Genomic DNA, 14333 nt, shown 5'->3' with positions numbered 1-14333 from the left:
AAATAAATTTGGTTAACCCAAGTAACAATTAACTTACACAACGGTCAAACAAGTTATAATTATAAAATCTGAGAAAACATATCAGTTTGTAAGAAAGGGTTTGCATAAAAAAATTATTTATGAAGTATTATTCCTTAGTCAATAATCCAATCAAAGGAATAAGGGAATGGTTGTATCGAACTTCTTTAATTCCCACTTTTGTAAAGTAGGTAAACTTAAAAAAAAGAGAAAAAGAAAAATTCTTTGTCTTACTTTGTAATTAACTTAATCAATTAAGCAGGACATGAATGAGAAAGGAAAGGCGTAATTATATATGTATTTTTTTTTTAACCGGGATATTCGACCTAGTTTGCGTACACCTCGACTAATACCGGAGTCTATTAAACACTCTACAAGCCTAAAAAACTAGGTAAACAATAATTTTATCGTGATAGGTGATCTCAAAGTTTGAACTCAGAAACTCAAGGAATATATAATTATATATATGTATATTTTCCTTTTCTTGCCAAGGCTGGTAATTATTAGTTCAAGAATCCCTCAAATTTCCAAATTAAATTCTCCTTTTGGAATCTAAGAACAAGAAAACAATAATAAAATTAATTGATTAATTTTTATGAGTTCAATAACAATTGATTATTGATGTGTTGATAAAGAATTAAAATTAAACCAAAATTATTCTGAAAATATTATAATAATTTAACTACCATTGGGCATTTGAATATATTTATTGTTTTTTTATTTAATGAACATTTTTTTTTCTTTTTACTTGAAAAATAATTTTCGATTATTTTATTCAATACATAATAATTAAGAATTGGGTTCTTTTTTAACTATTTTTTTAATTTTTAATTACTATTTTTTGTAATTATTAACTGTTTTTGTGATTTATTTAAACTATTTTTTTAATTTTTAATTTTTATTTAGATTAAATAATAGTCAGTAACTTCCAATATCTACATTGTACATTCAATTTAGGTGTTAGTACCTAAAACTCCATTAATGATGTGTTCCCACGTGCCTCACTTTGTAAGATAAAATTACGAAATATTGTTGTACAGTTGATGTTGAATTGAACGTTGAAATGTTATTGTGATCATTTAATACTGAATTGAGCGTTGAAAAGGTCATCGTTGGCCATGATATTAAGAAATAATTGATTTGTTGTACAATTTATTCTCTCTATACCGCAAATTAAGCATTTAAATCAAGGAATCGATCCAACATGAGCCTTCAAACTGAGGAACTTCTTTGATTGTGACCACCAAAATATATAGTAGTTATGAGCTTAATAACCTTTTTAAAAGTTTGATTTTAACTATAAACAAGAAGAAATTTAAAACACCATGTCATTCAATTAGTAAAACCCTTTACTTTATAGTACTGAACATTTATTTAACTTTATTTTTAAAATAAATAAAAAAAGGTCTAACAGTTTTAAGTACCCCATTAAAACCCTTAGAAAAATACTGGCTTGAATGTTAAAGAGTGTCAGAGTGTCAATACTTAGGAATGTCCAGTGCCAATGTTGACAACCCTATAAACCCTCCTAAACGTTCTCGTTTCGCAATAGAGTTTTTCTTGATGATGAAATTACCAGGTTCTAAGCAGTGAAAGCACGTATTTACGTTTTCAACCAAAAAACCACCATTAGTCGGATGGTAAAATTGTGGGTTATTTAGAGATTTTGTGTTCGAGTCATACAAAGTGATATTCTATCATATTTGTGACTTACCTGACCTATTGAGTTTGTAGGATGTTCAATAGATCATATAAATTTTACATTTTTAATATTGTTTACTAGTAAACTGTTTACCAGCATCATCCACCACCACTTAATGAAGAGGGACATAATACATAAATCCATAAAAGAGATAGTCTCTATTCATAAGAATAATTGTGACTTACCTGACTTATTGAGCTTGTAAAGTGTTCTTGTAAAATGTTTAATGGATCCTGAGAATTTGACATTTCTAATACCGTTTACTAGCAAATTGTTTAACACGGTCATAGATCCATCATCATTTAATGAAGAGGGACATAATACATAAATCCATAAAAGAGATAGTCTCTATTCATAAGAATAATTGTGACTTATCTAACCTATTGAGCTTGTAGGGTGTTCTTATAAAATGTTCAATGAATCTCGAGAATTTGACATTTCTAATACCGTTTGCTAGCAAATTGTTTAACACCGTCATAGATCCATCATCATTTAATGAAGAGGGACATAATACATAAACCCATAAAAGAGATAGTCTCTATTCATAAGAATAATTGTGATAATGTCTACACTTAGAAACACATGTGGATTCACATTGTGCATGAATTATTATTGAGGTAAGTGAAGAGAGTGGGGAAAAGGGAATTCTATTACTTGTGTTATCTCTCTTTCTCTCTCTGTAAAATTTTAACCCTTTGTCTCCCAAGAGGCAAAGCAAAAATTTCCTAACCAAACAATTAACCCTTTTGCAATTTGCGTGTATTGACTACTTGTAGAGAAAAGGAGAGATGATGAGATTGAGAAAGGGTTTTAAAGAGATATAAAGACACTCCCTTTGTTGAAGTGTCCTTTTCATTTAAATACTCTCGAGATGGTTGAAAATAAATAAATAAATAAATAAAAAAGGAAGATCCAAATCCCTTCCTTCTCTCTCTCTCTCTTTAATTTTCTCTCTTCTCTTTGCTTCCACAATTCTTTCTATACTCTTTTTTTGTTTGTCTATTATCTTTTTTGCATACCACCACATATGTCTCTCTCTCTTTAAGGATGTTTGTTTTCTTGAACTAGAAAATCTTTTTCTCTTCTTCTTCTTCTTCTTCTTTGTCATTTGCCACTCTTTTTAGGTTTTTTCATGAGGGGTTTTTTGAGATTTTTCAAAAGTAAGTCTGTTTCTTGATTCATTTGTATCATATATTCTTCTCTTTACACCACTCTTTATAGGTTTTTCATTCTTGGAAGTTTTCAAATTATGTCTAAGAGATGAATGGTTTCATGAATCATCATTCTGAGTCAAATTCCTGAGCTTTGCACCCACCACATATCTCTTTTTAGGTTTTTCTTGAGGGGTTTTTTTGAGAGTTTTTAAAGTATGTCTAGAGAAGGTTGGTTTAATGAATCATCATCTTCTTCTTCCTTGAATCAAATTCCTGATCTTTCTTTACAAATAAGACCTCCAAATAGTGCTCCTTCTTCAATTTGTGCTGCCGCAAATGAAGCAGAAGAAGAAGATTCGACCTTTGATATTTGGCGAAATGACCTAAAATCTCACAGTGATACCTCCATTAAAGCTCGTGAACAAGCTGCAGCAGCAGACACTGAGCTCTCTCTCGCCAATCCGACCCCCTTCGACCTCGAGGCCGAGAGCCCCTGGAGAAGAAGAAGAAGCATACTTGGAGCGGGAACCGATAACAATACTGTTCGTCATCCTGCCCAAATGAATCATCTCAATCGTGGAATTTCTCTCCTTGATGTTTCGGGACTCAAACCCATAAAAGGGATTCCAGTTTACAACTTGCCATATTTTGAAGCTCAAAGATCAGTGGATCCTAATAAATTTCGATTCTATCAAATCCCATATTCTTCATCTTCATCTTCACCTTCTATCCTCGGCTCAAGAGATAACAACAACAATAATAATATGAGCTCGTCTTTCGGAGGTTATAGATCAATTCTAGGAGCTGCTGCACCGAGGTTTAACAATGGGATATCATCTATGGAGCCGGAGTTTCAATATGGAGTTGGTTCTTCGGAGTTATGGAATTGCAAGATTAGATCAAGATTCATCCCAAATAAGCTTAACCAAAACAAAAGGAACACGAGGGCTCCAAGAATGCGTTGGACTAGCTCTCTTCATGCTCGTTTTGTTCACGCAGTAGAGCTCCTCGGCGGCCATGAAAGTAAATCTTTCATCTCCTATCTCTTCTTTCATTTTTATATACAAATTTTGTCTCTAATCTTTTCCAGTTTATCTTCATAGGGGCAACTCCAAAGTCAGTTCTTGAGTTCATGGATGTCAAAGATCTAACTCTAGCTCATGTCAAAAGCCATTTACAGGTAAATAAAATCCTTCAAAAATTGTTCTCAAACAAACAAAAGGTACTTAAAAACCTTTCTTCTAAACCCCAATTCGGAATTAGAATCCCATCAAACCCTAGAATCATCTCTCCATAACCTCAATAAAAAACCAGTTTGAATCGATCATTCCACTAATTGATCATGATATTCGAAAAAAAGGGTAATTGAATTTAGAAGTATATTTACTCTCTGGAAAAATGTTTAAGAGCTGTGAATGAATGATCACCATTAGCATCAGGCACAGAAGCCGATGAATGAAAGGAATGAACAGTGGACTGAGTTAACTTGTTGTGAGATAGAGGACAACTTTAACTTTTGAAAGAGAGAGAAAAAAGTGGCATCATTGCTCAATAATACAGGCAATTACTGTCCTTACCAAACATCAACCTCGTGGGTAATAAACAAGTCAAACACATATTCACTGGGATTTTTTCTTTCTTTTTTTTATTCATTTATATATTCCTTTTTAAGTATATTTTTTTGTTTTCAAATTTATTTATTTGGTCTCATTTCTGGGTTGCAGATGTATAGAACTGTTAAAAGCACTAACAAACCTGGAGCTTCTTCAGGTAAGAAGTAGTGCAGAGGTTTCAGCTTTTGTTTTTGACCTTATTTTCCAGTACATTTTGGTATAATTTTATAGATTCTCTTCTCCATTTTGTGAATTATTTATAGATATTAATTAATCCTCGGTGTAAAATTATATTTATATGTATGCATGCTTCATGCTTTGTCATAATATAATTTACATGTATACAAGCATGCATGCTTATGTTTGAGAGAAGGATTGGGACAAATTCAACTTTTCATACCCTCCCTCACCCTTGGCGTGTAGGCTGGGGTTCAAGCCCATCACCGCTCCAAACAAAGGTGATACTGATACCATGATAAATAGGTTTAAGTAGAACTCATTCTCAAAAACTAGTTCAAGGGAAGAGAGAGTCCAACTACATATATACACTATAGAATTGACATAACAAAAATAAAATAAACAATTTGTTTCTCCTATGGATATCTGCATCGTTTTTTAAAATAGATAAAGATAGAATTTTAACTTAGTCTTTACACATTGATTTATACTACAATATTTGTCTTTTAACGTGAATCGGTGCAATTGTACATGAGACTAAGATTTGTTAAACTATGGATGTTAATTTGTCTAAAGATCTAGATTATGCCTAATTTGATTTGTATTATTGGGTTTATACATATATATATATGATCAGGCAATGAAGATTTCTTGTCAGTAGCAGCTTCTCTTCATCAAAATGATAACTGTTTATTCAATGAGAGTGGAGTTTCAAATGTGTCACCGGAATATGACAATGGTGACCCTTCTAATCTAAGGAATGAATCATCTAGGTAATCTTTCTCTTGATCTCTCTTCATTTATTATTAATTGTTGATTAAATCTTTTTTCTTTTGAAAACATCGTCTTCATTCACATCTCAACATCGCAAGTACGAGTCGATAGAAGTTCACGTATGCTAATTCAATTGGGTAGGTCTAAAATTTTGTTTCAACAATGATAATCTAAGCATTACAAGCTCTTCAAATCTAACCCGCCAATGGATAGTCTAGTGGTAAGGGCGAACCAAGGAGTTGTGCATGAATTTAACTTACAGTCCCAGGTTCGATTCTCTACTGGGCACAAAGGTAGTACCTTTGCCATTATTTACTTGGGGGCTGTGGTGGTGGGTTGCTAGGAGAGGTGCATGGTTTAATTGAATAAATTCTTATATATGTGCATGAGTAACTAAAAAATAATTAATTTTAACTTGGTAGATTTAACGATCACATGAAATATCACTAAAATATAACAATCACATTATTTTAAATTAGTTTATTATAAAAAGTTTAGATCAAAAGAGAATCCTCGTAATCTCGAATATAATCTCTAGATGAGTTATTCTTCATGAATAATTGATTAGTTTATGGATTTTATTTTATTGCAGTGGAGGAGGGGATTGGCTACAAAACAGTTCAAGTAATCTGGATGAGCATAGATCAGAAACAAGAATATCTGAAGAACAATCACCTGGATTTCGATCTCAGGTAACTTAACAAAACCCCTTTGTTATATTTTTAACCACTAATTATAAACTTGTATTTGTTCACGTAAAAGTTTAGATTAAGAGAGAATCTTGGTTCATCGAATTTAGCTTCAATAAACAAAAGAAAGTGAAGGGAAAATGCAAGAAAATTTTGTCAAATATGAAGTTCATCTCTTGGAAGTGCTTAAATTTGCATAACAAGAGTGTTTTATTTGCATGCAGGGAAGCACTTTTGCTCAACCCAGAAGCACTTTTGCTCAACCCAGTTTAGTTGTTCATGAGCAGAATCCAAGCTTAGAGTTCTCCTTAGGAAGATCCAACCGCTGCAGCAAAGAACATGACTGAACTAAGTAAATTAATTATCATATCTTATATATAATTATATAACTATATTATAGATTGATGCCAATTTCTTGATAAAAGAAATAAATACCAAGAAAAAAAAAAAAAAAAAGAAGAATAGGGTATTGTATACAATTAACTTTGCTAGTCATTTTCTGAAAAGTTGCATGCATGTGTGTGTTTGATTAATTTATTATGTTTTTGTTTATTTTTTTTTTTATTCTTTTGAACTAATTTTCAATTAGTGGGGTCAGTTGGGTCATTATCCATAATGTGAAAGGGCGACATTAAAGGATAAAAAAATTTATTAGTTTACTTTGTGATAAGCTGTAAAGCAATGGAGGTGAGTTGTTTTATTTGATTAATTGTTTTTCTTTTGCAAATGCAAATTATTGCATCCATTTACGTGGAATGTTTCATTCACATTTTTGTTTTCCATCAAAGAACGTTTAATAAAACTTTTGGACCCACAAATTTGGAATATCTTATTTTTAGGCAATTCACAGGTTTTAACAAGCAATCGATATTTTAAGATCATTTTTATGGATAAAGTTGAAGCTCTTTAAAGTTTTTAATTTGGATAAAGTGGTAACATTTGCCTAATTTTGATTGAATTGTCTATATCAAAATTGGATTTTGTGTTGAGATTGTGGGGTGCATTTTGTCGTAAAGGCTTAATCTATTTAGGTGAAATCCAAAAATTGGAAGAGTCAACTATTTTTTATAAATGTTTGTTGTTTGATATGCAATAATACTAGATGTACAAACAAATCTTACAAAAATTTGTGTATAAACTAATATGATATAAAATGAATAGATGAATGAATATAAAAAATCAAACGCATCATATTCACTCTTCCATTTATTTTATGTCACATCAATTTATACATAAATCTTTGTAAACTTGTTTGTACATGTAACATTACTCTTTGATATGAATCTGAGTGGGGGCTACTTAATTACAATGAGTATTAATGCTTAATTTAATGAAAATATATACAATGTTAACAATATCCAAAGATCTCCCGTATGAGTTGCGAGAGAGGTAATTATTACATTTACCCAAAAAAAAATATATAACGAAAGAGAAAATAAAATTTTCATAAGTTATGTAATATTAAAAGTGCTTTATAGAAATAATTTTTTTTTTAAATTCTGTTTTTTATAAAAATAAATAAATAAAAGGAACGGAAAATTGAAGCTACATATATTACATGCACAAAACGAAGTTCAAATAACAAATCATCACGAATAAGGGCATTTTAGTTGACAACTTATTATACAAAGGCCCAAATTATTTAAAAAAAAAAAAAAAAACCTTATTTCCATAAAATCCTATAATATTTTTGGATAAAGATTGACTCACAACCCTATTTTACAAACTTTTCCCCACAACCCTTACCTGACAGTCCGCAATTGGTCAGCTTGCAATTGCACGGACAGGACCTATAGCGAGTATAAGAAACCTATTTGTAAACTGGTTAATTGTGAATTGCCACGTAAGGGTTGTAAGCGAAAGTTTGTAAGATTAGGTTGTAAGTGTAGTATTACCCAATATTTTTTGGCTAAACCCTACGACCCAGAAGTTCCAGAAGAAAAGTCCTGTAATTCCCAGAGGTTTCTGACTGAACTGCATCATACAATGGCTTTTTGTATTTCTTCATGTAATCCGCTTTTATATATTGCATATCGATCTCAGTTCTTGTCACAATTATCCTTGTCAGCGTTTTTTCATCTGTTCCTATACCTTTCATCGCCCTGTGTAGTAACTGCAAATTTTCCAACAAGATCATAATAATTAGTAGCTTAAATTACCAGAGAGGTTTTCGAATTTTAAATCACCATCTCAGTCGGGCATCCCTGTCCCTACCTGCCTGGATTACGATCCTTAAGACTACTATCTCGCAACATAAGATGGTAAAATGGATTCCATCAGTGCCATTTAAGAACTATTGCACCATGACAATAGTGACTTGAACTTCACTATCAACAATTTAGTCTAAAAATATAAGGTTTTTTATGGTACGCAAATGCCTTAAATATTAATCTCATATTAATCTCGCTCGCAAAAATTTGCTAGACTATGACTGAAATGGCTTCAAGTTGAGCATTTCAACTCCAAGGAGAAAATAAATAAGCATTTTACGGCTTCAAGTTAAATAAGTCTTCGTTTAAGATGTAAACTTTTTTAAACAAAGCTCAACTTCACAACTCATGGTGATCTCTCTTTATATTAATTTTCATTAAATAGTATATCTCGCAACTCCTAAGTTATCTCCCCTGGCCACTCCAACACGAACAAGAACATGTCTCAGAATAGCTAAGCTCTTTTATATGCATTAACTAAGAAAATACCTTTGCGAAGTACTTCCCTGGATTCTGTGCGCATTGTAAGATTGTCAAGAGAGCAAACTCAAAAAGTCCTGATGTTTCCTTCTTCACTGCCTGATAAAAACAAACATGACAAACATCAGCAATAATTCCAATTGGAGAAATAAGATCTTGGGAAAGTTTAGGAGACGTTTGCTCAATTATGGGTTTTTTTTTTTTTTTTTTTGGTTTTTTGAGGTTTTGTTTTCAAAGAATGAAAAATGTAAGTTAGAAATTCAATTTTGTATTTTCAAGATTTGAAAAAGTGTGTGATGTTATTATTTGAAAATAAATTCAATGAAGCGTGTTTGGTAAAATTTTTTGAAAATAAAAAAAAGAATAGTTTTAATATATCATTAAAATGTTTTATTAATACTTTAAATACTTTTTAAATCAAATTAAAATTATTCAACAAAAATCAAATAAAAGAAGTAAAACACCTCCAAACTATATTCTCATTTTGACAAAAGAATCCTAAAATGCAAAATCAATAAAAGTTGTTTCCCTATCTTATTACTTTTCATCATAATAAGTAAAGACCTGATTTTGTGTTTTCTGAAAACAAAGAATGAACAACAAACAAACAAGTACCTTCTGAAGTGAGCTTCCATGCTTATTATATAAATTAGCAACTTCAGCCAAATGAGCCCTGCTTCGTTCACTGAATATCCGGATGAAAGTCTTCTCATCAGTTCCAAATCTCTTCTCCCCAGCTCTGTAGAGAGCATTCGCATCACTTTCAGCCATTTGCTTATTAACTAGCGGATTTTCGTCAAATGGTGGGCTTACATATGCAAGTAAAAGCTGCACCAATATTACTACCCCAAGTCATCAACAATTCTATTTACATGTATAAAGCAGCATATCAAGGGAACCCAGATTGAGAGGTTTACAAATTGAAACACACAGCTTACATTGAGTATCCCAAATATAAATAAATTTTGACTAAATATCGGAGTTATGCCATGGAGATCAGCAGATTTTTAATCTCTTAAAACTCGCCCTGGCCAGGCCTAGCACACGTACTCCACCAATTGGAAAAATAATTTTATTTGCAGATTTACTCAAGGCTAGAATCAACTTAGTATTACAGTGAGTATTTCTATGTCCAGGGTACCAGAACAAGACCGACTAGACAGTGAGTATTTCTATGTCCAGAGCACCAGAACAAGAGCGACTAAAATTAATCTATGAAACAAGTAGCTGACAAATTAGAAGTGAAATTAGCACCATTTAATAAGACCTTGGGCAGTTTGCTTCTAATCCTAACAGAGCTACATAAAATCAATTAGCAAGAGGTCCACGATTTCATGAATTGCTAAAACAATCCCAATCAACCTCCCTCATAATGAGGAGTGGATTATTACTATTTATACTAAAACGGATTGTCATCTAGATTCATCAGCAGTTGAATAGGTGAAGGAAAGTTCTTATTCAGTTATACTTAAATAAATCTGAAATAAGAAAGTGCAACAAGAATGCTACTGAAAATTACAAATGAATGAGGTGGTTAACTGTAAACTTTCTCAAGACTGTTAACAAAACAAGGCAACCAAACATCACTGCTCCATAGCACACAGATTCTTAAAGAAAAGCAGACAAAGCCAAGATCTAAGAGAAAGAGATTTTACCTTTTTATGATCACCAGAGGTGCGACGTTCAATATCATATTCAAGTTGAATCCCAGTCTTTGAAACGTAAATTTGTTTAATCGTTTGAATCTGAGATGGCGTGCGAGAACAAATTACTTCAGTGGCACATTTTAGATCGTTCCCGAGTGCTGTCTTGATTATCATTGCATCACGTGTTGCTGGGTCATGCATCCAGAGCAAAACAGCCATCTAATGTTTAAAAGAAAAAAAAATATATAAGATACAAATAAACACAAAGGAAAAGAAAATAAGCACTATTCTTCAATTTAATAACAGAGAAATAAACAATTACACATTCCTTACAAAGTTTTTAAAAATAAATTTATTAGTAAACTAGAATAGAATTGAGACGGTTTCTCCACGGTAATTGAATAAATGTCATCATTGAATGTAAACCTCCATGTATCAGAATAGCAGAAAAGAAATTATGGGTCGGTATCACAATGGTACCTCCAAGTCACCTGTAAGCTCTGACTCCAAACGTTTAAGAATGTCCTCTTTTTGCATAGCATAGTATTCTCGTTGGATTTCAGCACGTTGTCTAGCATCTCGATGGGCAAGAATCTCAATTACAACACTTGTATCACATCCAAATCCTACAACCAATCAATTGGGCAAATACATTAGAACCAATGCTCTATGTAAAATTGCTAGTTTTCTAACAAAAACATTATATATATAATTTACGACAAGGGGTGTTACTTAATCCAAATAACTTAAGTTTTAGCTGATCTAATCTTTCTCTGTTTTCTTCACCCCATGTTTTATTCATGGTGCTTTAATAATAATAAGAAATAAGACCACCCTCCAAGTCACTCTTTACTACCATTCACACTCAAGGCCTTTAACATTTAAGAAACTGGATCTCCAAAACTAACATTTCAGTCAAATTTCTAATCATAAATGCTGAACGATCATATTACACCATCCCAGGTAATCAGTACATAAACAATTCTCCTCTGCATCGTTACAGGCACTTAATAAACCTGCCAGTCTATAATTACAGCAAATAATCATTTACTGTTGTTCCGCTTGGCAAACAAGAGCTGGAACCAGAATTTACCAAAACCGTCCAGTCAATTTTCAGGAAGCAAAAAACAAGAGGCATTTTCACAAACAACTTTATCACTAAAAGCTTCTATATTTCTCCTTGCTTCCCCCTAAACGTTAAATTTTTTTTTACAGACAACCCTAACTAACTATACCTCAAACATCAAACAGAAAACAATATTCTCACGATAAAAATGCATGCTACATATACTACATACACAACATTTTACATTTCCACCCTAAAGCTTTAAAATTTTGCAAAAACACATGTACCATGACAAATACTTCCAATTAACTAACCATACCTCGATAACCAAATCCAGAAGATCATTCTCAGGATGGTCAATTTCCAATGTAACATTTGCATCTGCCACATACGTCATAATTACCTTCTACCCTAAAACTCCATAAATTTGCAAAGATGCACCTAACCTGACAAATACTTCCAATTAACTAACCACACCTCAATAATCAAATCCAGAATAACAATCTCGGATATTAAATTCCTCAAATGATTATTGAAATCTGCTACATGCGCCATAATTAAATTCCACCCTAAAACTAAAGAATATAGCAAAAATAAACCTAACATGAGAAATACTTCCAATTAAATCAAGAGAAGAAGAAGAAGAGAACCTTTGAAGGCACGGTGAAGCCGCATGGCGTCCTCTCTCGCCGAAGTCTGACCAGTGAGGATTAAAGTTGACATTTTCTTTTTCCTTTTTTTCTGCAATTCAAAAATTTTCGACGAACAACTGCTTCTGCCTTTATTATGTTTGAAAGAAATAATCCCGGCTTCTTCTACACGTATCCTATTTTGTTTGGAGGGTTTGTTTCGGTATTTTCGTACTATCCCATCCCTTATCTTACCCAAAATACATATTTATTTTCCTATTCCAAAAATCTTATTATATTTTATTTAATTATTTTTAAACTCACATAAGTTTATTAATCTAATTAACCCCAAAAAAGTTTAAAATTTAACAAAAACACCCCACCCACCCACATTTGTCAGATTCTGACCACCACCATCGGAAGGTGGCCAAAATTTAGTATAATGACGCACTACCGGTTTGATATGACCGGTAGTGTGTCGATCTAGCTTTTTTCGACAAAATTCACTGTAGATCTGGCTTAAAAATACCAGATTTTTGGTCGTAGCTAGTCGTTGATGACCAAGCGTGGCCAGATCTGGCCTTTTCCGGCCAGCTCCACGTTGGATTTGATTGTAAAAGGTCATATCGGTGCACGACTGACTTGATCCAGTCGGTCGTGCACTGATACGGCAACTCCGACCACCCCCCGACGGTGGTGACTGACTGGGGTATTTAATGGGTGGGTGGGGGTGTTTTTGTTAATTTTTAATGTTTTAGTACAAGAGTGTTTAGTAAATTAACAAACCTAAGGGGGTGTTTTTGTTAATTTTTAAATTATACTTTGTAATAACCACCAAACTCTTACTTTTTCAAAAATCATATCCAAACTAATAAAACAAACACACCCCAACCCTTGTTAGTGGCCAAGATATGACCGTCATTGACAACCAAATCTTTGACCGTAAATCTGACATTTTCTGGCTAGATCCATGGTAGATTTGGCCGAAAAATGTCAGATCGGCGCACGATAAGCCACATCTAGCTGGATGCACCATTCCGGTAGATTCTGACTACCTTTCAATGGTGGTGGCTGACTGTTAAGAATATGTGAGTAGGTGGGGGTATTTTTGTCAATTTATAAAATTTTATTGTTTAGAGTGTTTAGTTAAATTAACAAACCTATAGAGTTAAAAAAATCTAAATATTTTGAGTTGAATATAATAAGATTGAATTTTGAGAATATTGAAACAAATATGTATTTTGAATGGGATTGGATATGATAGTATTTTGAATAGGGAAAAAAACACAGCCCAAGATATGGTCGTCATCAACGGCAAGATATTTGGCCATAGATCTAGTTGAAAAAGACTAAATCGATGTACTATCAACTAGATTTAACCGATCGTGCGCCATTCCAATGACTTTAGTGGCCGGTTGTCGACATTTTAATCTTTTTATTTTATCTTCTTTACTCCTCTAAAATTAATCGAGAATAAAAAGTGGATGAGTTTAGCATAATAAGGTGAGGAATGGAGTAAAGTACAGCATTGGTAAAATGGGCTTCTAAAAGCCATAGAAATTATTGAATGAAAGAGCCATTACAATATTTGTTTAATTTAGCAAAAGTTCAGGAGAGAAAACAAGAACTTCTAGTCACATACGTTAATGACGTGGCAGCAGATGAGACACCTCAGCTACATATACTGCCACAAGAAACCGACATCTGTCCTCTCGCAAATTCAAAAGTAAGACTTCTTCCAGTCCAATCCTCACTCACGTCGCCGCATATCAGCCACAAATAGCTAGATGTGCCACGTGTCAGCCATACACATAACTCTTTCGACTAATGTATTCACGTTACGTTTTCACTTTTTACAAAGAAGTTTCGCGACGCCAGCTTGAGGTGCCGTATTCTCTTTTTGTTTAGATTAATTTAATCACAAAACAAATTATTATATGAGAATTTCTCAAGAAAAAAAAAATCTAAAAATATTTTACAAAATATTTTATGTCCCAGAATAATTATTTATAATTGATTTTTATGTATTATCATGCTACTACTTGGTAATAAAAAATAAAATAAATAAAAAAGAAAAAAATACAATAATTAAACATGACACTTTAATACATACCTTTTTTAAATGCCACCATATGAAATAGGCAGGAGAGTAATTAAAGTATACCCAATGGGATC

At 32.5% G+C, this 14333-nt stretch overlaps 2 protein-coding genes across 4 annotated transcripts; one reads left to right on the top strand and one right to left on the bottom strand.

Moving 5' to 3' along the window:
* Nucleotides 1-2955: 2955 nt before the first annotated feature.
* On the top strand, nt 2956-6818 carry LOC116139637 (transcription repressor KAN1-like). The gene is made up of 6 exons (XM_031425315.1): nt 2956-3897; nt 3978-4054; nt 4599-4644; nt 5302-5437; nt 6031-6130; nt 6352-6818. The coding sequence occupies exons 1-6, from the start codon at nt 3090-3092 to the stop codon at nt 6472-6474; spliced, it is 1290 nt and encodes a 429-aa protein (XP_031281175.1). The 5' UTR covers nt 2956-3089; the 3' UTR covers nt 6475-6818.
* Nucleotides 6819-7773: 955 nt separating this feature from the next.
* LOC116139632 (annexin D5-like) lies at nt 7774-12378 on the bottom strand. 3 transcript variants are annotated; one of them, XM_031425309.1, is made up of 6 exons: nt 12180-12378; nt 10944-11089; nt 10473-10682; nt 9433-9588; nt 8827-8916; nt 7774-8240 (listed from the first exon to the last, which is right to left on the bottom strand). In XM_031425309.1, the coding sequence occupies exons 1-6, from the start codon at nt 12250-12252 to the stop codon at nt 8037-8039; spliced, it is 879 nt and encodes a 292-aa protein (XP_031281169.1). In that variant the 5' UTR covers nt 12253-12378; the 3' UTR covers nt 7774-8036. The 3 variants fall into 3 exon arrangements, with proteins under 3 accessions (XP_031281169.1, XP_031281168.1, XP_031281170.1); XM_031425308.1 differs by having other exon boundaries at nt 9433-9645; nt 12180-12370; XM_031425310.1 differs by having other exon boundaries at nt 9433-9645; nt 10955-11089; nt 12180-12332.
* Between the last annotated feature and the right edge of the window lie 1955 nt (nt 12379-14333).

The sequence above is a fragment of the Pistacia vera genome, unplaced genomic scaffold (assembly GCF_008641045.1).
Source record: "Pistacia vera cultivar Batoury unplaced genomic scaffold, PisVer_v2 Contig356, whole genome shotgun sequence".
NCBI lineage: Eukaryota > Viridiplantae > Streptophyta > Magnoliopsida > Sapindales > Anacardiaceae > Pistacia > Pistacia vera.
This window is presented reverse-complemented; position numbering and strand designations above follow the sequence as displayed.

Excerpts from the sequence above, each read along its gene's own strand:
- LOC116139637 (XM_031425315.1), top strand. The coding sequence starts at position 3,090 with ATGTCTAGAGAAGGTTGGTTTAATGAATCATCATCTTCTTCTTCCTTG. Across the intron at positions 4,055-4,598 it reads ATGTCAAAAGCCATTTACAG|ATGTATAGAACTGTTAAAAG; the intron begins GTAAATAAAATC and ends TCTGGGTTGCAG. Across the intron at positions 6,131-6,351 it reads CACCTGGATTTCGATCTCAG|GGAAGCACTTTTGCTCAACC; the intron begins GTAACTTAACAA and ends ATTTGCATGCAG.
- LOC116139632 (XM_031425308.1), bottom strand. The coding sequence starts at position 12,252 with ATGTCAACTTTAATCCTCACTGGTCAGACTTCGGCGAGAGAGGACGCC. Across the intron at positions 9,646-10,472 it reads CCTCTGGTGATCATAAAAAG|CTTTTACTTGCATATGTAAG; the intron begins GTAAAATCTCTT and ends ATATTGGTGCAG. Across the intron at positions 8,241-8,826 it reads CAGGGAAGTACTTCGCAAAG|TTACTACACAGGGCGATGAA; the intron begins GTATTTTCTTAG and ends GAAAATTTGCAG.